This window comes from Lissotriton vulgaris, chromosome 5, assembly GCF_964263255.1.
Source record: "Lissotriton vulgaris chromosome 5, aLisVul1.2, whole genome shotgun sequence".
Taxonomy (NCBI): domain Eukaryota; kingdom Metazoa; phylum Chordata; class Amphibia; order Caudata; family Salamandridae; genus Lissotriton; species Lissotriton vulgaris.
Window position 1 is genome coordinate 715602234 of NC_141693.1, and position 23455 is coordinate 715625688.

Genomic DNA, 23455 nt, shown 5'->3' on the forward strand with positions numbered 1-23455 from the left:
ACCGATATGGCACAATTGCATTTTACCTGTGCTACGGTGTATCCTTTGCGGCGATGAATGCGTGTTGGACATCTGTCTTTCACTTCCATCAGCAGTACCAATGGACGTCGATACTTTGCTCAGTCCAATAACGGCTCACGCATTGTGTTGTCCCCAGCGGCTACCAATCCTGATGACGGCATTCGTGGAGACTCCTGTGCTACAACCAAGTGGTAACAGTGGAGCGAGTGACAAAAGCAACATCATCCAGGTACAACGTTCTGTGAGCATTGCTGGTCCCGACTATGATGACAGCAATCATTCTCACACCTGCCAAGTTACAGCGCTATCTAATTTGGTTGAACTATCACCTGAATTTGTAGACCAATTCTTTGAGAGCCTGTCTGATACGATGTTCTCACCCGTACAGAAACAATAACTTTTAGAAGCTTTCCGACACACAGCGTTCCCATGAACTCTGAATTTGGCCTTCAGTTTTGATCAACAAAAACTGCCAAGAGCTTTGGAAATCTATTTTTCCCCGTTCAAGCAATAATTCTTTGAATTGGACAATTTTTCTAATATTGACCCTTTTTTGGCACGAACAATTCTTTGCTTAACGTAAAAACTATTCTTAGAGAACAGAAGCTTCACACTTCTATTTCTAAACACATCTAGAGACATAACAACATTACACCAGCCTCTAGCACATGTTATTACAATGCATTTTTATGTGATGATTTATCTCGCCCTTCTTCTGTCAGAGATACTTCATGTGTAATTCCTTTTGCATAATCGTTCATTCATTGATTTCATATGCAATAATTTTTGAATGATTTCTATGCTTTAAAAAACGTACAGTACCTAAATTTCATGTATTTCAAGTACGCCTATTTCGAATGCATTTATGTATTTTGGGGTGGGCAATGATACACATACATCTAATTGCTTTAGTTTTAGCAATTTGATGGACATGAAAACGTGGAGTGGGTGTTGCGTGTTTATCTAGGTTCCTGATCGATACTGTGACCTTATGCCCCTATTCGGCTATAAATCCATTTATTCCCTATATTGGCATAACCGTTCAAGTGCGATTTTCAGAAAAGTCATCTCTGGCCTCACACGAACAGACCACATTCCAGCATAGTTCTCTCTGCCACTTCCTTTGCGACCAATTAGTGCAATGACAGAGCAGTAGTCACTATCTGATATTCCTAGATAACACTCCGAGTTCTTCAACAAGATAAAAACTCAGCAAACCTGGAAATCCCCGCTTGCTGTGTTTTGATTAGTAATGGAACTCTAATGAGCAACTGATAACTATCACTTCCTAGTGACATCTTTAATTGACGTCTTATGTCCAGCAAACTTGCGTCAAACCCGGCACCTGTCAGGTATAAATATTACCAACGTTGCCTCAAGCAATGCGAGCTACTGTTGCTGATGCCAGCTGCCTGCAAGACCCCGTGTTGGTAAATCTAGCACTCTGTTGCTGCAGCCTGCTGTCCTTGTGGTGGTGAAGCTACTGATACCATTATCGCTGCTAAAGCGCGAACTATGGTGCAGTACGCTTAGGAGCTGAACAGCCGTCCTCTGCGAAGACATCCAGCAGATTCCAGCTGCCCGCGGACGCTGTCCCCCCTCCTTCCTCAACGCGCTGAAGAGACCCGCTGCCTTTCTCGTGCAGAGAAATCCAGCTCCGGCGTTTCCGGTCTACCCTCGCGGGTGACTGGGATATCGAGAGTGACCCCTGAAGGAGATACCAATCCTCCATCATTCTATTCAGAAGTATGGTGTTGACTAAACCCTTAGACGAGAATTCTTGAAACAAACCTTGGCAAAACCAACTTAACTTAAAGCTACTTACTTACTCCCCTTCCACGTGTTAGGCTTAGGTCAGGAACACTGGGGTAGGCTTAGTTAGAAGCACCAGTTGAGTATGTTAGCCTAATGTATATATGACTGTATATATGTTTTATTACTTTTAAACCATTGTATGGCTAAGAAACCATATCAATGCTTTTACAGTTCTATTTCGCAATTCTTATCTTACTGTACGTACTTTTTATAATAACAATTCTTGCAATTGTGGCAATACATTTCTCTTGTACGAGAAGAAAGACTGTTCAATAAATGTTAACCCTTTATTGACAAACGCCCGTCTCTCTATTCTCTACATCTCGTGAAAGTAAACTGCACTAGACTGACTGAGTGAAATACATGTCTATTGTTTCACACGACCCTAGAGATTGACTCTTGATCTGAGGAGCAAAGTTGTCATGTTGCACGGTTGTTGGAAAGCTGAATCCCTTCTTGTCTGTGCCAAGGAAGCTGATCACTTCCTATGCAGAGAAGAAAGTTTCCAGTGACCTCTGAGCTAGTTGGTAACACAACCCAATTAAGTTTAGCATAGTCAGTGGAGGCCTGGAATATCCGCAGTTCCACGTCGATACTACTGTTTATGTTATTCCAATGCGCAGGGCCTAGTGGGAAACTAGGAACTACACTACAATACCACACATGTGCTTAACGTTATTGTAGACACAGCTACAGGTTGAGTCTCGTATATTGTGTATTGTCCGCAGGGATAACCGTCGTCATGCGCTGAACATAGTTTTTTCCACACTGAGTAAAAACTTGCAGATGGTACAGTTCGAGCAAGTGCACATATGTTATAAATCAACAGAAAACAACCAACAAGAGTTTAAAAGAAACTAGCAGCAGCAGCATATATTTGTGTTCAGATGTGTGATACGCTCCCGGTCTCTCCCTTCCCTATTCGCGCTCCCCCTCCCTGTCAGAGCAATTGCCCGCTTCCGGTCTTCTCTTCCCCCAGCCGGGGCGCCTCCCCTACCTCCCGGTGTCCCTCCGGGCCGTCTCTTTCGGTGTGCATCAGGGCTTGAAGCATTACCTCCCATTGCTGTGCCATGGGTGTCTTCCGTTGTCCCAACGTTTCCTCCCGCAGGATGGCAATCCCTTTTGCCTTGGCCCACGCTAAGAGTGAGTACCTCCATGCTCGTATGTGCAGTGGGTTACTTGCCTTCCATTTCTTGGTTAAGAGTCGCTTGGCTACCACTAAACCCAGGTCTAGGAAGCGGGAGGATGCTTTTGTGGTCGGGGATCTGCGAAAATGGTGTAGTAAAAAAACGGACCATTCCCGGCCTGTACAAGTGTGCAGCGCTGCACCTACAGCTTGCCTGTAGGGGTGTAGTTTGTGGCAGCCCCATAGCATGTGTACTAATTCAACCCCCACCTCTGCACCTGGGGTATTGTGTATCTGTGTGGTGAAAGTACCTATTTATTTTTTCGGGTGTGAGGTATGCCCTGTGGAGTATGAATAGCTGTATTTGCCGGAATCTCATGTTCCTGGGGATTCGTGTTGGGACTTTTTAATATCCTTTCCCATTCCCTGTACTCCAATGGTCGGGTCAGGTCTGCCTCCCACTTACGGAGCAGCGGGGTCAGAGCTATTGCTGTGTGTACACGGAGGGATGCTGCAAACCATTGGATCAGGTTCGTACCTCGTCCCATCACATGTAGGTATTGAATGGTGAGGTGTTAGCTTGGTTCCTCTTGCATTTCTCCCCATCTAGAGGACAGCGTCGTGATGAGTGAACAGTGCCTTAGGAACTGTCCCGGCGGGAGGCCCGACTCGTCAACCAGGGATTCGAATGGCAGGAGCGCGCCGTCCCGATATAGATACCCAGTGTCTCTATGCCAGCTTCATGCCAATCCGCAAGCTCAAGAGGCATGAGCACCCCAGACTCGCTGGGGGAGCCTGCTAATGGTATGGCCGGCGAATAGGGGCCCAATGTCCTAGTGAGATACAGGCAGTGTCGGTAGCACCTGTAAGCCACCGCCAGGAGAGGAGGAGCAGGTATTGAGGCCTTGGAGGCGGGGTGGAAAAGCTTTGCAATATATTCGAGAGAATGGGGGGGGGAGATAAAGTTGCGGTGTCCTCCCGTCCCCTGTCAGCAGGCCACCCACTGCAAATGTGCAACTAAATAGTAGTGCGCAAAGCAGGGCGCAGCCAATCCCCCCAGATCCGTGGGTAGATATAGTTTTGCTAGCGCCAGTCTGTGCGGCATGCCACCCCATAAAAAGTCTAGGAGCATCCTAGTGAGCGTGGCAAAGAAGGCCGCTGGGACGTAGAGGGAAAGATTGCCAAAGTAATACAGGAGTCGGGGGAGAATCACCATCTTAGATAGTGCCACCCTGCCTGTGACTGTCAGCGGTAATGTACTCCAAAAGCGCACTTGTGCTTTAATGGCTGCCATTGCCCGTCCTAGGTTACCTTTAAATAGATCTTCTGGTTGATGGTAGATCTGAATGCCAAGATAGCGGAAAGTGTCTGCACTCCATTGCACCCTCGTACCCTACAAAACGTAGCCCGGATCCCGCGTATCTCCTCCAAATGGGTAAAGGCAGGACTTGTTAACATTCACTCTGAGACCCGAGAGTGCAGCGAAATCCCGCAGCGTGCGTTCCAGTTGGGCCGGTATGTTACCCATGTCTCGCACAAATACCAGGAGGTAGTCCTAACAGTATGCCGTCTCCCAGCCAAAGGCTCAATCGCTAGGGCGAAAAGGAGAGGCGATAGCGGGCACCCCTGCCTAGTGCCTCGGCACACCGGGATGGCTTCTGAGATGTATGGTCCCAGCCGCACTCTAACTGTAGGGTTTTTGTACAGTAGATCGACCATCTGAAGGAACCCCCTTCCTAGATCGTACCGCAAAAGCACCGCTGCTAGGTAGCTCCACTTCAGACAGTCAAAGGATTTCTCGAGGTCCAGCACCAGGCATCCTGCCCTCGGCCAGTCCCTCACCCTGTCCGTAGATTCAGTATTGTGCTACGTTTGGGCACAAAACCATTCTGGTCAGCGTGGACCAGCTCGGGGACTATCAGCGCTAATCTCTCTGCCAGGACTTTGGCGAGGATTTTGTAATCCACATTTAGGAGTGCCAGCGGCCTATATGAGCCTAGGTTTTCCGGATCTCTGCCTGGTTTTAACAGAGACACTAGGTAGGCCTCCCGCATTGATGGGGGCAGTGTTTGCTCCTCCAGGGCTGTGGAATACAGGGTGTGTAAGTGTAGTGCCAGTGGCTCTCGGTAAGCCTTGTAATATTCGGCCGGTAGGCCATCTGGGCCCGGTGTTTTCCCAGGGTACACGGTTCAGCTCTATCAGGTCTAATCACCAGCTAATGACTCACGTAAGACAGGGAGGGGGCAACTCGGCAAGCACCAGAAGCGTCCGCAATTGCAACCGCAGTGTCCTCCGTTTGGTGCGAGAGCGGGGAGCTCTATCAATCAGCCTGCGTCTTTATCATTCCCCTAATCAGCAGTATATCGCCTGTGTTTGCCTCAGGCCTCACTTGCTGCTGCCACCAGCGGGGTGCACCACCCGCTCGTCCCCGATGCTCTGCGGTATATGGCCTCCCTTACTCTAGGACACCTGAGGACTTGGAGCCGTTCCATGGACACTTAGCCCCCTCAGGTTCCAGTAGTGCACGAGGCCCAGGGTCCCGGGAAGGGGTTCTACAATGTCCTCCTTGGCCGCAACGTGACACCAGTGTTGCTGGGGCTCCTGCTGGGAGCTAGCTTCGCGCCCGCCCGCCCCTTTCGCGCCTCCGCTCACCTCGGGGGATCTCAGACCTCAGTCTTCTATCTTTATCTTCGCTGTGTTGCACGTAAGTGTCTCTCAGTGAAGCAGGTATTTCCGCCCCCTCTGTGTAGTCTCCAGGGGGCAAGTATCTATGAAGGGGTGCCGTCCGCTCCGCCACTTGGGGCCTCGGCGGCGGGGGGGGAACTCCCAGCCTCTCCCCCTGGATTTGTACAGCCTTGTGTCTCTCTACCGACAGTCAGTCCCTCGCTGCCCCGAGTACCTGGAACCTTGCGTGATCTTCCATTTCCCTTATACTGCAGGAGAGCGCCGTTGGAGGCATTGGACCGTCACTACAGTGCCTGCACACGCTCAGGCGCTTGCAATGGGCTCTGCACTCCTCCCGCCCACCGTCATCTTGCGTGGGACCTTCTTGTGTGCGCCCTGCACTTACTCAGTTGCTTGGCCCAAGCGGCGTAGGGGATGCCACATCGGGGGCACCAGTGCACCGGTCACCGTGGGCTGCAGTCACGCTCTAGCGCCCTCACAGCCAGGGGTTCCAACAGAGCTGCAAGGCGGCCATTCCATTGCAGGCGGGTAGCACTGCTCACAAAATGTCCGCACACGGCCCAACCGTCAGCAGGGCCGCGCGCTCGCCACTCGCGCCGCAGAACTTCTGGAAGCGAAAGTCACCCGACACATCTCTCTGCCGATGCAGCCCGCCGTCCGACGACTGGTCCTGGGCTTGATGGCTCAGATGGCGCTTCCAGGATAATTAATCAGGAGAATAGGGGATTAATGGACGGATTCTCAGTTTCCCAGCTTACACTCTTCTGGGTCTCTACAACCCAATTACCTTCCCACTCAGGGCACAGAGAGGCAGACAAATGGCACTAGAGTTGGGCGCGGCCCCACAAAACATCCTCTCCCACTGGGTTACAACAACCATCCCGACTCCCCTGGGATGGCTCCACAGATTGTGGGGTATACTGGGGATGGAGAAAATGTTGTTGTCACTTACAAACCTGGGTGCTTCCTTCCAAGACTTGTAGGAACCCTTATTAAAATTGCTGACATCTGAGTTTACGGAACAAACCTGCCGGAAATACTTAAGACTCCTAAGATCGGCAGATCCACCTCAAAAGGCAACACTAGATGACCATGCACAACACAAAGCCTAAATCCACCAGGGATAATCGACCAAAGAAGAGACTGAAAGGACATTGTACTCGCTTGAACCTTTTGACAGGAGGGAAGGTGAGGTGAGGGCTGGGAGGTGAGGGCTTTCTTGGTGTTTCTTAGCTTCTTGTTTTTCGATTGAGGCAATCCTCTTGCTGGACTATAGAACAATAAGTACAGCATACGTTTAATCTTTGTATGTCATCTATTTGGATTGAAAACCAATAAAAGAAATTTAAACATAAATAGGGCAACAATCAAACATGGTAGACACAACTTTAGTTTACAGTTGCAAAATAATTCCTCAGGAAAGATAACCCAAATACATTGCCCATTGAAGATCTTGACAACTATAGGATAAAATATTCCATGATTCTAATTAATCATTTTTGTTAAAGTTTTGAATCCCCATGGCCTCGAACAAGAAGACTGAAAAGTACCTGCTCGTAGGTCAAACATTGCTCAGTCAGGATCTCTAACAGAGGAGCAGCATTACTGTCTCTTCGCTTAAACATTTCCCGCACAATAGATAATAGGTTCCAGATACCCTCAGGTTCCCTGCCTCTCAGAGGACGCAAAAGGCATGCCCACTCCGCAGCAGCTGGTGGCTCCGTAGAAGAGAGGTACATTGAGTTCACATCGCTGCATAAGAAAGAATAATAAAACATTTCTGACTGCATTGTAGGAAGAAAAAAATATGAAGCAATGGAATGTTTTATGCCAGAATTACACATTCAAAAGTAGCTTAAAGTGGCATCCTAATATATATGAAGCAAATTGTTCAAGCGATTATTATTGAAAAAGGGGGGACAGGACCAAAACAAAAGACAAAATAAGATTAAGCTAAAATTATTAAGGCAATAAATGGCTTTATAGCACAGCTCACAGAAAGGAAAATATGATTTGCTTTCTAATTAGAGGAAACTGCTCAAACGAAAAGACATTATAGGCTCACAAAGACTAATTATTTGAGGCTTGGGGGAAGAGAAGGATGTGACAACTGGGAGTAAAATGACCAACCTGAAGACAACAGGAGAAGGGCCGCAAAACTTGTGCAGTGTTTTCTTTATGTTGTCACTCAAGGTGGACTCATCTAGGTACCAGGTGCTCTGATCAGAGGCAGAAGGCCCCGCGGTGGGATCTAGAGATGGAGTAAAATGTAACTGCTGTCATACAATCAAAAGCAAAAACTAATCAACAATTAATTCTCAGGTAAAATACTTTGGCACTGAGATTTAAGCTAGCAACTGGTTCTCAATTACTTCAGCTGAGAATAGGATTCACTACTAAAGATGCTCCTGTCAAAAACAAGGCAAAAACAAATGACACACATTTGACTTTGTATAAACCTTCGACATACACAGTTTTATGGCGTGACATTTTTTGTGACTAGATTGATGAAGGGATAAGAAGACAGTAATATGGAATGTGAAATCAGTGTCATGGTTAGAAGATTGTGTGATCTGTATACTACTGTTTTTATGTAGGCTGACAGACATCAATGGTTGAGTGTGTTTATATATATATATATATTTATTCATTCACTGAAAAAACATAGGTTTCAAAGATGTTATAGTTAAAAATTAGCATAAAATTCACTGACAAAACCACAGGTTTCGGGGACGTTATAGGTAGTTGGATATTTCACTTGTATAAAACGAGAGAAATTTGGCTGTTATAGTTAGAAGTACTAACTATAACACACACCCTCGCAATGCACTGCTAATGACGTCACATATTACATCACTCATGACCTGGTCAGTGAGATCACTGATGACATCACTCATGACATCTCATATGATATCATCCAGTGACTGAATGCTTCTGAAAAGTTTAAGAATGTAATCTACATATACGCCATGGTGTAATGAAGAATGAGTGGGTGTATGAGTGTCTGTATGGATGACTGTGTGTGCGTGATTGACTGTATAAGTGAGTGATAAAACGTGTCTTAGTGAATGCAACGGTGAGTATCTAATCTGTGTGAATGTCTGTATCAGTCTGTCAGTTGGTGTGTAAGTGTGTGCATAGGTTGGTGAGTAGCAACATGAGTGTCTATATATGTTAATGATTTGTTGTCTGAGAACCTGTATGGGTGCCAGAGTGTCTGTATGGGTTCCTGAGTGTCTGTGTGGATGCTGGAGTGTCTGGGTGGGTGGGGGGGGGTGTGACTCCCTGCATGGATATGTGAGTGGGTGATTCACTGGGTGTAAGGGTTCATGAGTGTGTCTGTGAGGGGCTGTATGGGCGGGTGAGTGAGAGTGTAGAGCTATGAATCAGTGAGAGGGTATGTACTAACTGGTATTGGTGTGTATGGTTTCGAGAATGTTAGTCTGTATTTTTGAGTGGGTGTATGAAACATTCTATTAGGGTGTGAGGAGGTGCATCAGATATTAAGTGGATGTTGTCATCAGTCATGTCATCAGTGATGACATTTGAAATGTCATCAGTCATGTCACTGACCATGTCATGGGTGATGTGATATGTAACGTCATCAGCAGTGCATTGCGGGGGCGCGAGTTATAGTTAGCTCTACTAACTATAACGGACGAATTTCTCTGGTTTTATACAAGTTAAATGTCCAACAAACTAGAACGTCCCTGAAACCTATGGTTGTTTCAGTGAATTTCTAAGGTTTTTTTAAAGAACAGGTTACTTACCTTCGGTAACGATATAGCTGTAAGAAACATAGGTTAGTTATAGCTTCCTAACATTAGAATTACTCCCAGGCAGGCGTCAGACTGGAACCAGAAAGTTTTTCGTCAGGAGTACCTCTGAGCGTCGGAAGGTGGCGTCAGCTGGCTCCTCGTCAGTCGTTGGTGGTGTGGTCACCGGAACGACGTTGCCATAGCTACATAGACGCAGCCCTCAAGGTCAGTTCTGTTCACTACTTTCCGCACCAGAAACGCAGAACCATGCAAGACACTGACCAATGGTGCACAAAACTAGGGGCCTGAAAGGATGTCCTTAAACCTAGAAATGAGTTCGCAGAATTGGGAATATGGGTGGGACGGTAAGGAATGTATAACTAACCTATATTTCTTACAGATGTATCGTTACTAAAGGTAAGTAACTTGTTCAACTGAAAGAAACAGTTAGTTATAAATTCCTTACCTTAGAATAGATACCCCTGCAATACTAATCCCAGAGGTGGGTCTGCAAACTAAATTTCACACCAGAAAGTCCTGGAGAGCAGAATAGCTAAAGAAGCCGTCTCTCCGGACTTGGCTGTCCAGGCAGTAGGGCTTAGTAAACATGTGCAATTATGCCCACGTAGCTGCCTTGCAAATGTCATTCAGAGGGACTCCCCATCCCAAAGCAGTAGTGGCTGCCGTCGCCCTGGTGGAATGGGTGGCCAGTCCCACTGGAGGCTGATTTTTTGCTAGAGAATGGCAGGCTTTAATACACAAAACGATCCATCTGGAGATGGTTTGCTTGGGCACGGCCTGACCTTTCTTGGCGCCCACGTAGCCCACAAAGAGCTGGTAATCCACCAAGAACTGTTTGGTGCGATCCAGATAGAAGGAAAGCACACGTTATAGGTCCAGACGGTGGAGCCTCTCTTCCTCTATCGAAGGATGCGGAGGCGGATAGAAGGTGGGCAAGGTGATGGTTTGCCCAATATGGAAAGAGGTGACCACCTTGTGAAGGAAGGATGGACGAGTTCTTAGGACAACCTTGACGGGATGAACAGCCAGAAAAGGAGGCTCAGAAGGAGGAGCCTGGTGCTCACTCTTGGCAGATGTGCTGGCCACTAGGAATGCAGTCTTGAGTGTTAAGAGTCTAAGAGGACAGTTGTGAAGCGGCTCAAAGGGAGCGCACATCAAAAAGGTCAAGACCAAGTACAAGTCCCACTGAGGCATTACGAAGGGAATAAGGGGAAAGAGAAGAGTAATGCCTTTCAAGGTTCACGCTGTCGCATCTAAGCTTGATTTTCAGCATTCTGCAGACGTGACTGTCTACAGCTGGTGTGATAAAAAGGTACAGGAAGGGGGAAGTGTGGGAGAGAGGCAGCCGAAGGTTATGTTGACCCTGAGAAAGAGTTCAGGACAAAAGCCAGAAGCGTCAGGGCAGCCAAAGGATACATTCTGATAACAAAGCTAGAAATTGCGAGAAAGGAACAGAATATGACATAAGCCAAGCTTCAGATTATTTAAAGACAGACAAATGCAGGGAGCTGAAGCTTGCGGATGGGGTTGTGTAAACTACCATCGCCTTTAGCTGCCTCCCTGGCTGTGCTGTTCCTTGGCTGTGACGCTCGAGAGCGAGAGAGGCTCGAGAGGAAGGAAAGGGGCTTCCCAGCACTGTGGATGAGTTAAGTTCCACCTAGGGATGATGGGCCTTTATTTCACTGCTTTATTCTATTGATTAAGACAACAGGGTTATATTTGTAAGCAAATGTATTATGCTCTATTTTGATTCTTGTGTCTATGAGATTGTTTTGAGTATTCCAATGTAATGTGGTAGCTGCTGTGCATCTCATTGCCTGTCAATTAATACTGGTTTGTAAAATCAAGAATAACGGAATGCTAATTCAATTGCTGTACGGCTTGATATTAGATACTAAGCAGCCAAGCCTTATTAATGCCATCTAGGTGTACTTAATTCTTACATGTATAATCATAGTATATTTAGCTGGATCTTTTGATTGCTACTTCTATTTATTATCTGGATGTGCTAATACATTTGTCCACTTTAATGTTTATTAAGGATATCTTGTGCACACAATTGGTGTATTGCTCCTCAATGAGTGTCCTTATCGACTTATATCTGGTTATTCGGATTGAGTGACAGCTGTCAGTCCACCACACCCCTGATCTGCGCAGATGAGCCGCAACCACCGCCATCACTTTCGTGAACACCCGAGGGGCGCTGGTAAGGCTGAAAGGGAGCACGGTAAACTGAAAATGCTGGTGGCCTACCATGAACAGCAAGTTGTGCCAGTGGGTCAGCAGGACAGGAATGTGAAAATAGGTGTCCTACAAATCCAACGCTATCATCCAGTCTCCAGGGTCGAGAGGAGACAAGACCCAAGCTAACGTCAACATTTTGAACTTCTCCTTCAGGAGGAAGTCGTTGACGTTCCTGAGGTCCAAAATAGGACGCAGGCCCTGGTCCTTCTTGGGTGCCAGAAAGTAGTGGGAATAACAACCACAACCTACTTCTGGGGCAGGAAAGTGCTCAAAGCTCCCTTGGCCAAGAGAGCCATAACTTCCTGTTGTAGACATTCAATGGTACTGAGGTGGCATGGATGTAAGGGTAACCTCAAAGGGGACGAAGTAGCCCCTTCGGACTATCGGCAAAACCCACCTGTCCGACTTGATGGTGCGCCAGTGGGGGAGGTGATGGCAGATCCTGCCGCCCACTGGCGATTGATGGGCCTGAAAAGTCTGACTAGGAAGGTTTGGAGGCTGAAGCAGAGAGGGTATTGGTCGACTGGCCTTCTCGCTGGCCCCCAGAACCACGGCGGTGGTTTCCACTTCCCCGGCTGCGCAAAGGTTGTGCAGCTTGAGTCGGACTGTGGCTCTGGGCGGGGCATAGTGGGGCTCCCCTTCCGTAGCCTCGAAAGGGGTGAAAATCAGACTGCGTAGGGCGGTTGGAGAGGCCCAAGGACTTGGCCATGGCCCATGAGTCCTTGAAACGCTCTAGAGAGTTGTCTGCTTTTTTGCCAAAAAGGCGACGGACATCAAAAGGCCTGTCCATGAGGGTGGTCATGACACATCCAGAAAAGCCAGTCGATCTCATCCAGGCGTAGCGGCAAAGGTCTACCAACGTGGAAATCATTCTGCCTAGACAGTCGGCGGTATTCAGCCCACAGCGGATAGTAAAATTCGATGCGTCTCTCCCTGTGGCAACCGCCTGTGAGAGGACAGGCCAGGCTTCCTTCGGACACTGAGGCGGCACATGCGCAACCTTGTCCAACACAGAGTGTGAATTACGGCCCAATAGACATGCAGTGTTTACTGACCACAGTCCCAAGCAGGCAAAATAATTCTTTTTCTTTCTAAGATGATCAAGCTTCTTGGATTCCCCATCTGGTGGAGCGGTAGGGAATGCGCTCTTTCAGGTGGAGGCTTGGACCACCAAGCTCTCAGGGGTGGGGTGTTGGGAGAGGAAAGTGGGGTCGCCCGGGACCAGGCAGTGCCTTCGGGCAATCATCCTATCCATGGGAGCCCCTGTGTTGGGCCTGGATCAGGTGCCCAAAAGGATGTTGGTAAGGGCTTCATTGAATGGCAGCGGGGGCTCTGAAGAGCTCGCTTGAAGTGGAAGTACCTCTGTCAGGAGGTTAGTCCTGACTGCCGCGGTAGGAAGCTCGAAGTGGAGTGCCTCGGCCGCCCTACGCAATAACACTGCATAGGAAGCTCCATCCTCTGTAGTCAAGGTAGGAGGAGACAACATGCAAGGTCTGGGGAGGAATCGAGACCACTGGCATCCCCCAGGTCCTCTCTCCAGTCCGGATCATAATTCAACTGGTCGGTCAGCAGGTCACCTGACCCCTCCCAGTCCTCCTCCTCGTCCTCTGGGTGCCAATCTGGCCTGAAAGGGACTCCAGGAGTGAACAGGGGCACAAAAACACCACTCCAGTCCAGCTCCGTAACCACATCAGGATGGAGGCCAGGGTCGACGCCGGCGGGGGGCTCACCCGGCATGGAGTGTTGGTACGTTGCCGAAGGAAGTGGCACCAGTGGTGGTGTAATGAGGTCAACCGGTCCGGATCCATGCACGGATCTATGGGGGCCCTGCGGCGCAAGGGCCGGAGCCCGTCGGCAGAGAAGGCCTAGGACCCCCAACCGAGTCAGCGGGCCCGAAGGCGCACCAACGGAGTTGGGCTGCCCAAAGATGGCATGCATCGTCTCAGAAAACTGACGAAGCTGGGCAGGGGTCGCTCTGGTCCAGGGAAAGGAGGGAAACTCTGAGTCAGCCCTTCAGGCTCCGCTTGCGGTGCCACAGGAGGGGCACCGTCCGCATCCCTCGTAGAGTCAGCCGACGGACGGGGAGGAGTTGAAGAGCAACGATGCTTCAACTTCTTCTTGAGCTTCGACTTACCTGCTCCCAGAGTGCGAAAACTTGGATAACGAGTGGTGATGGCTCTGCAACCAGTCCCTCGACCTCCCTCGCAACTGGAACCTTGAGTGGCAAGGAGCCAACTGCCGGCGCTTCAGAAGCTTTTGGGACCGCTCCCTCACAGACTTCAGAGCCAGGGTCCGGCAGTCAGAGCACGACTTGTGGTCAAGTCGCGCTCCAGGCAAAAGGCATATGACCTCCTTCAACCAGGTCCTACAACCAAATCTCCATGGGTGGCGAAAACAAACACTACACAACCTTTGACCATGCGCAGTGGCACGCGCGGTGCGGATCCGCCACCAACATCAGTCGGGTACAGGAACCGCAAGCCTTGAAGCCAGGCATCCCTATGTGCACCAGGAGTCAGTAGGACTCAATAAGACGTTGATGAAAGTTGCTCCAAAAGTTCAGTCAAAAAGTGGCTGGAGGAACCGCTCTCTCCAGATCTGCGCGGGTTGGCGCTGAAAAAGAAAGAACTGATGTCAGCGCGTAAGGGCGGCGTCTAAGTAGCTACCCCAATGTCATTCCAGCAACCATAACGCCAACCACGGACGCGGAGCCGACCGATGCTACCTTCTGACGAGCAGAGCTACTGCTGACAAAAAACTTTCCGGGTCCAGTCTGACACTTGGGGGTAATTCTAAGGTAAGGAATCTATAACTAACTGTTTCTTTCAGATTGCAAATTTCTAACTAGAACGTAGTAATCGCGTTGGAAAGAGTGGTGCAGAAACAACCTGGGCCTCCAACCAGCTCTCAGAAATTCTGCTGTCTAGGACTTACAGAAGGTACCAGGAGGGACCCCCAAAGTCCCTCAGGAGGAAAGTGGATTTTATCCCCCAACTAGTAGTGTGTCAGGAGGCGCATTTGCATAGTGGTGGAGAAAGGTGAGCGCTGCCTCTTAAGACTTCTTAGCAATCCTACTGTGTGGGACTTATTGGAGGTAACAGGAAGGGTAGTTGGTCCCCAAAGAAAACCTTGTGGGCCAACTACCCCTCCTATTACCTCCAGTAAGTCCCACACTGCAGGACTGCTAAGTCCAGCAGGCCACACCCCTTATCCCCACCACTCTGCAAACGCACTTCATGGCACGCTCTTGAATGGAGATTAAAGCCCCCTTCGCTGCTGGGGGTCCTTAGGGGCCACCTAGCAATACCTCTAGTATGCCCCAGATAGTGGGATAGCTGACAGGGGGGACACAGGCCATGCCCTCTTTCTCCACCACTCTGCAAATGGTCTCCTGGCGCATTCTGGGTAGGGGGTGAAGTCCCCTTGAATCCGGTAAGTCCCTGGGGGCCAACTAGCCCACCAGGTACCTCCAGTAAGCCCCACACAGCTGGATTGCTGAGAGTGGTCCTCGGCCACGCTCCCCTTTTACACCACTCTGCTAATGGGCCTCCTGGCACACTCCTGCCTGGTGGATTAAGTCCACTTTAGTCCTGAGGTTTTCTGGACTAAGAGGACCTCTTCGCCCCACCACAAGTGCACCAAGAGGCTCATTTTCAGAGTGGTGTAAAAAGGGCGTGGCCTCCGACCACCTCTCGACAATCCCACTGTGTGGGGATAGTTGGCCCCAAGGGACCCTCAGGCTATAAGGGGAAAAATCCTCCAACTTAGAAAGCGTCAGGAGGCGTGTTTGCTCAGTTGTGCAGGAAGGGGGCGGGGCCTCCGGCGAGATGCCGGATTTTCTTTTTTCTTTATATTACAAGGGAGGCTGTGTGGCCCCTCTTCTCTTGATATTCCGTGGGCCCTGGGGGCCTGACCCATATTTAAAAAAAAAAAATCCTGTTTAATAAAAATTATTTATTACAGGAGGGGGGGTTGCCTGGCACCCTTCCCTTTGCCTCTTTTGGCCCCGGGAACCCCATCCCCGGGGCCTGGCCTGTTTATTGGGGACCGCGGGGGAGCCCAAATGCCCCTACGGTTCCAGACGGCCTTCCGCCTCCTGCGGGAGCCAGCATTGCTTTTGGACAAGGGGAACTGCTGCCATGCAACTACCCTTGTCCAAAAGCAATTCTGCTTTGCTTTCTGGAACCGAGAGCAGGTTTCCTTCTTTCACGAAGCAAAGCAGTGTTTGCAATGACAGGGCGGGAGCCATGCTACCGCCCCGTCATAGCGAACTACAATGTCCCATGGTTGGCACCCCGGGACATTACTGGAGCCGGCCCCGGGGAGTGGTGGTCCCCAGGGCTATCTAGGGCTCCAGGAGGGGGGCCGCGCAGCTCCCACCACCCACAGTATACATAGCCCCAAGAGCCAAGGGCCCGCAACGGACCCCCGTATTTAAACAATGTGTGCCCCGGGGAGGTGGTGGTACCCGGGGCAGAGTGAGGGTGATCCAGCCCTCCCACACTTTTTATAACACCCCCGGGAGGTGGTTGTCCCTTTTTCTTGGGAGGCCAGTGAGGCTCCCCTGCCGGTGATTAAAGCCCTGGGGAGGTGGGGTCCCCGGGGCTTGGGGGGCCCACGTGCCCCTGTGCATTCTTTACAAAAGCCCCAGGGAGATGGCAGTCCTAAGGGCTGCGTGGGGTGGCCACATGCCCGCGCATAATAATAAAGCCCCAGAGAGTTGGCGGTCCCCGGGGCTGCGGGGTACCACGCATATATTTGCATATTGCCCCCAGGACCTGGACCACCCAGGGGCTTATTAAAATGAAGCATGGGCTACCACACTATGTGTTTTTTTTCATCGGGATTCCCTCTGACCAGGCCAAGGGGGCCAGAGTGTTTCTACCCTGCCCCCTTATCTTGTTTTTTAACATTTTTCTTGTGACTCTGTTCGATAGAGTCACAAGATGGCTGCCAACACTTCCTGGTTTGAAGTGTTGGAAGCCAATCAGAAACAAGCTGGTGATCGGGAGGGTTCAGCCAATCAGATCTCACAATTCACAAATATCGATATCTGTAAAAAAAAATTAAAAGCGGGTTTTCTAGACCAAGAGCTACCCCTCTGCCAAATTTGGTGTAATTCCGTTCAGCAGTTCAGGCTATAGCCATGTCTAGAGTTTCCTATGGAAATTATTATGGAGAAAACACTTTTTGGGACCCCCCCTTTTTTTCTTGGTCCCCGCTTGACGAATCACCCTGATACTTTCAAGACAGCAGCTGACTTGAGCGGGCCAAAAGTTTTGAAAATTTAGTGAAGATTCGTCAAACTGCGCCAAATTTATTGGCAAATCAAACAACGCTTTTCCTAGGGAAACCGAGTTCTAACTATAACTACCTACACATGCGCACATACATTATATATATATATATATATATATATATATATATATATATATATATATATATATATATATATATATATTACTTACTGGTGGTCGCCAGTAGGTAGTTATAGTTAGGATTTTTTTCAATGTTAAATCTCAAAAATCTATTTGGAATAACTTTGGCGCCGGTTGACGAATCTGCATGAAAATGTCCTCAAAATGGCCTCACGGCGCCCGGTCCTTCCCTGAAAGTTTGGGGGGGATTTGTCAAGCAGGGGCTGAGATAAAAGGGGGGTCCCAAAACGTGTTTTCCCCATGTTAATTTCCATAGGGCGGTCGACCTCACTTTTAGCCCGAACAGCTGAATGGATTTCCACCAAACTTGGCAAAATTGTAGGGACTGGTAGCCCGATGTGCCTTTGCTATGTCTCAAGATATGTGCTCCAGTGGATTTTGAGTAATTTAGGTTCCAAAAAATATATATATATAGCACCGGGCGCACTACGCGACCTGGTGCGGAAAGCGGATTGGCTCTCGGGTGTCTGTAAACATTCCAAACAGTCCGGAGCGGCCGCCATCTTGTGTCTCGGTAAAATCGAGACACAAGAGGTGGCTAAAACAAAGGGGGAATTGACCATAATGGGGCAGAGTAGACTCCCCCTTGACCCCCTAGGTTCGATGTGGGGGCCATAAAAGGGCCCCGCGGGGCATAACATTTTTTTTTTTCGATTTTCGCGGGGGGAGCGCCCGGTACGCGCACCGGTGAGCGCACCGGGGAGCGTACCATGGGGGAAAAAAGAAAGACAGTTTTTAAAAAATGTAGCATTTTCATATAAATTGGAGGTAGTTCTGAAAAGAACTGTTTTTTTTAATTCTTTTTGTTGTTTTATTTTTTTATTGTTTTTTGAACATTTTTTTCTTGGGGGGATTTTCTGAACAATTTTATATTTTTTTGTAGTTTTTCAGGGGTCAAACAAAACACAGGGAATTGCAACAGCTCAACTGGAGCAAAAAAAAAAATAGAAAAAAATTAAAGTTGCTTGCTGCAGTGATGGTTGTCTGCAGCTCGATTGAGTAACGTGATGCTCTGCTCACCATATGATATTGTTTTGTTGCAATATATGCAAACAAATTAAAATTTTGCAAACTTGGTTTGCACATTAGGGACCATCTCCCTAGCCTCTACACCCGATGGAGTGGGTTGGTTGGAGGTGCTTGAAGAAGAAGGATGGGGAGGGTTCTTGGTCAGTTCCCTGACCTCTGCTCTTGAATAATTGTTTGGGTGCTTCCTCTGCATATGCCTAATCATAGTGTGGTTCCCAAAAGAATATTTCTTGTTTGGGTTCCCTCTTGACAGTTCTTGGTGACAGATGAGGCAAGTCACCTTAGCTGCATTCACTTTTTTGGCACCCCTTGGCATCTTGAAAAACTCCCAAATAAAATGTTCATTGGGTCTGTATGGGGGATTGTCCTCAGGCAGATATTGCCTCTCCTCCTGCTCCTCTTCATCCTCCTCTTCTTCATGATCACCAATGTGGTCTTGTGGTGGTCCTTGTGGTGGTGGTGGTGGAGGTGGTGGTGGTGCAGATGCACCTGCAGCTGCTACTAGTGAAGCCATTTCTCACAGAATGAATGCAGGTCTTCTTCACTCAAACAACAAAGTGAAAATGAGGAAAAAAGGTGGGGTCTTTCATCATTTGGAAAACAAAACTGTTGTGAACCAATCAAAAGTGTTATTTTCAGGTCACATGACCCGACGCGCTTACGCTACGCGCCCCGGGGCGGGTCCCGGGGCGCGTCGCGTAAGCGCGTCGAATGCTTCCGGGTGCATTTACGCCGTGCGTATCACGCGGACGCAGCTACGCGATACGTCACGATCATGTTTTCGTTCACGATATTGGCGCTTACGGGACGCTCCCCGGTGCGCTTCATAAAACTACGCTTTAAAAAACAATATACAAAAAAAAATTGTAGGGACTTGTAGTCCGATGTGCCTTTGCTATGTCTCAAGATATATGCTCAAGTGGTTTTTACGAAAATTAACTTTCAAAAAAATATATATATTGGGCTATATATATGTTAGAGCCCAAATGTAGCCCAATGTAGCTCAATGTAGCCCAAAGATGGCCACCAGAGACGAAAAAAAAACCAAATGTAGCCCAAATATCAGCCTGATGTAGCCCAAATATAGCCAAATATAGCCCAATGACAGAATGTCCCAGAGTGTTCTTAAGAACAACTAGAGCGCTAACAGTCTTACTTATAAACTGAGACTTATAGTTAGGAATTAGCATTTAAAAAACCTTTGAAATTCACTGAAAAAAACATAGGTTTCACACCAGTTATAGTTAGGAATTAGCATTTAAAAAAACCTATTAAATTCACTGAAAAAAACATAGGTTTCACACCAGTTATAGTTATCTGGAAATTTTACTCGCATAAAACAATTGAAATTCCCACGTTATAGTTAGTTGGACTCACTATAACTTGCGCGTGCAATGCACTGCTGGGACCACCACTCCCCGGGGCTTTATGTATTGTGGGAGGGGAGCTGCGTGGCCCCCCTCCTGGAGCACTCGAGGGCCCCGGGTACCCCCACCCCCCAGGGCCGGCTCTTGCAGTGTCCCGGGGTGCGCACCCTCAGGATACTGCTGTTTGCTATGGGAGGGCGGAAGCCGAGGCTCCCGCCCTCACATAGCAAACTTGGTTTGGATTTTGAAAGAGAGAGCAGGGAAACCTGCTCTGTTTCAAAATCCAAACCAGATTGTTTTTCCACACGGGGAGCTGCATGTTAGCAGCTCCCCATGTGGAAAAGCAATGCCGGTTCCCAAACGCGGATAAGTTGTGTACCAAAAGCTCTGGAGTCCCGCACCCTACATATTATGAGTCGTGCATTGAACGCGTGCACACCAGGGGGCCGAACTGAATGCTGCGCTGGGTGCGTGCCTTATCATTTAACCGTAAAAAAATATCCCCTAGCAATCATTTTTAATATACCAGGGGACCCCACTGTCACGCCTGCCAGTTTTCGGATCGGTCTTGGCAAGTAGACATAGATGGATGCCAGAGAAAGCACATGTGTGAAGGGGTCAGGCAGGAGCTAAATGCCTGACTTCCCTTCAAACCAGTGCTTCGCGTTCTAGTGCACTGCGAGACGTTCGCCACGTCACTTCCGTTTAGCCTCTAACCCCGTTGCTACTGTGGGTCCTGTTTGTTTCGTGTTTTACGTTCCGCTCCGTTGTCGGGGGATATTACGAGGTTCTAGAATTCCTCGTCCTTTCCTGCAGAGTCCTTTTGATTGCAGAAGCGAGTTGTTTAGCTCGCGTAGGAGAGGTCCCTTTTCCTCTCGCTTAATCTGAGTCCTCTGAATTCAAGCGGACTTAGCATTTCTCTGTATCCCCCCTGGTGCCGGCTATCTTCTGCTCCTTTGTTCCTTGGGTGGCCAACCTGCTTCTCCCGGTTCCGCCCGTCGGCCGGACGTATCGTTCCGTCGGCCAGCCGGACTAGGGTAGGGCAAGTGTTGTAGCCTTCCTGAGGCATTGTGGTAGTTGTGGTCCGCTCAGGGCTCTTTCCTTTACATTATCCCATGGTTTTTCCCCGTTATACTTATTGTTTGGACTTGCACCGATTTGAAAGACTGGCATCCGTCACAGGCGGAAACCTCAGAAGATTACCTTAACGCACCTTTTCTTTCTCTAGACTTTTTACAGTTCCTCAGCTAGAGATGTTGAGTTAATAAAGATATCCTTGTAGATACAGATGTTATGGCCTGGAACATCCCTCTCATAAACCTACGTACTGCAGTTCAGATTCTTGGAACTGGATAGGGATCTCTCTAAAGAGGTAACACCTGACTCCCCTTTATTTTAGCACACGCAGTACACAGTAAGTAGGAGAAGAGTGTCTTACTTGTATCTACATTACAGTTCTAGGATCCTTCTGAAGAAGGGGTCCATCATTTCAAGGACATACCTTGTTGACGGTGATAGAGTACAGGGATTCAAGAAAACACATAATTGGTAATACCATCTATTGTACATTCAGGATATAAAGGTATATGATTCATGCAATGTTTTGACCCTCTTCTTTTTTGTAGTTCCTGTTTCCAGCTGATTGGGAGAGCCTGCCTGCGAAGTCCTTTTTTTCCCCTTTGCTTTCCTTGTTTTGATCCCTCCTTTCCCTCCAGATCACCATTGCGTTCTAGTGTTTGATAGACGCAGGAGGTGTAGGGGGGAAGGGTTGGGCCTGTCGACAGTTCCTGGCACTCCTGCAGAAACAGCTCGAGTATCCTTACACCCATTCCCCGGGGATTATAAAAAACGTCGGGGACCGTGAGGGGGCCTCAATGCCCCCACGGTCCCGTCGGCTACCCACGTCCTTCGGGAGCCGGCATTGCTTTTCCACATGGGGAGCTGCTAACATGCATGTGGAAAAGCAATCTAGTTTGGATTTTGAAAGAGAGAACAGATTTCCCTGCTCTCTCTTTCAAAATCCAAACCCAAGGGCATATTATCAAGGAACGGCGTTATCGGCAGAAAAAAGCAGCTAAAGCGGCGATAATGGGCTTGATAATATGCCCTTGTGAATTCCTATAGAAGCCCATGTTGTGGTGTGAACATGGGCTTCTATGGGAATTCTCTACGGCATATTATCAAGCCCATTATCGCCGCTTTAACAGCAGTTTTCTGCCACTAAAGAGGCAATAATTATAACGCCATGCTTTATAATATGTCCCGCAGTTTGCTATATGAGGGCGGGTGCTGCAAGACTCCCGCCCTTTCATAGAAAACAGCAGTGTCCGGGGGGTAGAAACCCTGGGACAGTGCAGGAGCCGGCCCTGGGGGGTGGCGATCCCCAGGGCCCTCGAGGGCTAAAGGCGGTAACGACGTAGCCCCCCTCCCACAATATAGAAAGCCCCAGGGGTGGGGGTACCCGGGGCTTGGGGCGGGGGTTGTTGAGGCTCCATCTCTAATTTAGCAGGGGGGGGCCTTGGAGCCCCCCAAAACCATTTATGTTATAGTCCCGGAGGAGGGCTCCCACTCTTGCATAGCAAACAGCAATGTTGAAAAAATCTTCGGGTAAGATAAAGGATTTTGAAGTCCATTTTTGTTGTAGTTTGCTGCCGTTAAAGTGGTGACAATTTTAACGCCGTCTTTGTAAATATGCCCCTAAGTTTTGTAATGTCGACAATCCTGTCTCCCATTTAAATAGGCACAAAATATTCATTGAAGTGCATTGTGAATCATGAAGCAACACTGTCTAATTGTGATCAATAAAGAATTGAAAGAGTTGTGTACTTCTTTTGCTTGTAATGTGCATAGTGGCAGATTTACAAGTTCATTGTGTTACTACTGCATCACTTTTAAGATGAGAAAAGTGGCGCGAAAGTGGTGCAAGGGGCTTGTAAATCTGCTACACAGTGTTCTGTCTTACTTTGCTTTCTTTTCTGTCATGTAGAGGATCCTTGGTAAATATAACGGTTTCTGTACAGCCAGTACCTTTCAACTATATCCCCAAACTGCTTACTGCCTGGTATCATAGTAATAGTTCATGGAACACTTATGTGAGCACAGAGATTAGAAGTTCACCACAGAATGTTGCTAATCGAAACAGTTACTGTGCTGGAGTTGTAAATGTTTTCCATAGGAACCTTTAGTCATAGCTATAGACTTTGGTAAAGAGCTGGTAAAGAGTTAGCCTCAGTATTATACTTCTAGTTATAAATATCATTTCTATTTTTAGATGTTTAATAAATATATGATTATCAGACTAAATAATAGTGAAATGTCAGAAAAAGAAGACGTATATACTTTTTTAAAATTAACTTTCATTAAAACAACAATAAATAACTAGAAACGTAACTTTAATATAACAATATAATAAACAAAATTTGATATGGACTCCAATAGAAGTAGGGTAGGTAATATGCAAAACAAAAATTAAAATAAGTGTTTAAAATTAGATCGATGTGACTGAAGGAGGTCAAACATTACAAGTTAAGGTAATACTTGGCAATATTTGAAAATTTGCCTATCTGCAGTGTGCCTGATACATTCCAACTCTCTTATAGGTCCGTGTTCAAGAGGTGTCTGTACGGAAGTGCCTACTGCATCAGATTTACAGTATGGAAGAACAGGTCTTTAAAATGATTCAGAGATGAGATAGAATTAGGTGAGAGATCAAGTTATTATGCAGGACAATATTCTTTGGGGCTTACTTACAAGCTCCTTGCCCTCTTTTGCGTTACTTTTCCCATGTTAAAAGTGACGTAAAAATGGCAGAAGGGGCTTGTAAATAAGTTACTTTATTTCTAACACATTTAATCGGATGAATTGTGTATCTAGGCCGCTCTGCTTACCTTCTGTAAACACTGTGGCCAACAGAGTTCACAACTTGAACTCAGCTTTGGTTGTACACTGCAG

At 48.0% G+C, this 23455-nt stretch overlaps 1 protein-coding gene across 1 annotated transcript in view; it reads right to left on the minus strand.

Annotated features, from left to right (window-relative positions):
* The window catches only part of ZSWIM8 (zinc finger SWIM-type containing 8), a 2802584-nt gene that overhangs the window by 1771749 nt on the left and 1007380 nt on the right, over positions 1–23455 (minus strand). Inside the window, exons 7-8 of the mRNA XM_086922151.1 lie at positions 7778–7898; positions 7198–7399 (exon numbers count right to left, since the gene is read on the minus strand). Of these exons, the coding sequence (XP_086778277.1) occupies positions 7198–7399; positions 7778–7898 (323 nt within the window). The remainder of the gene's footprint in view (positions 1–7197; positions 7400–7777; positions 7899–23455) is intronic.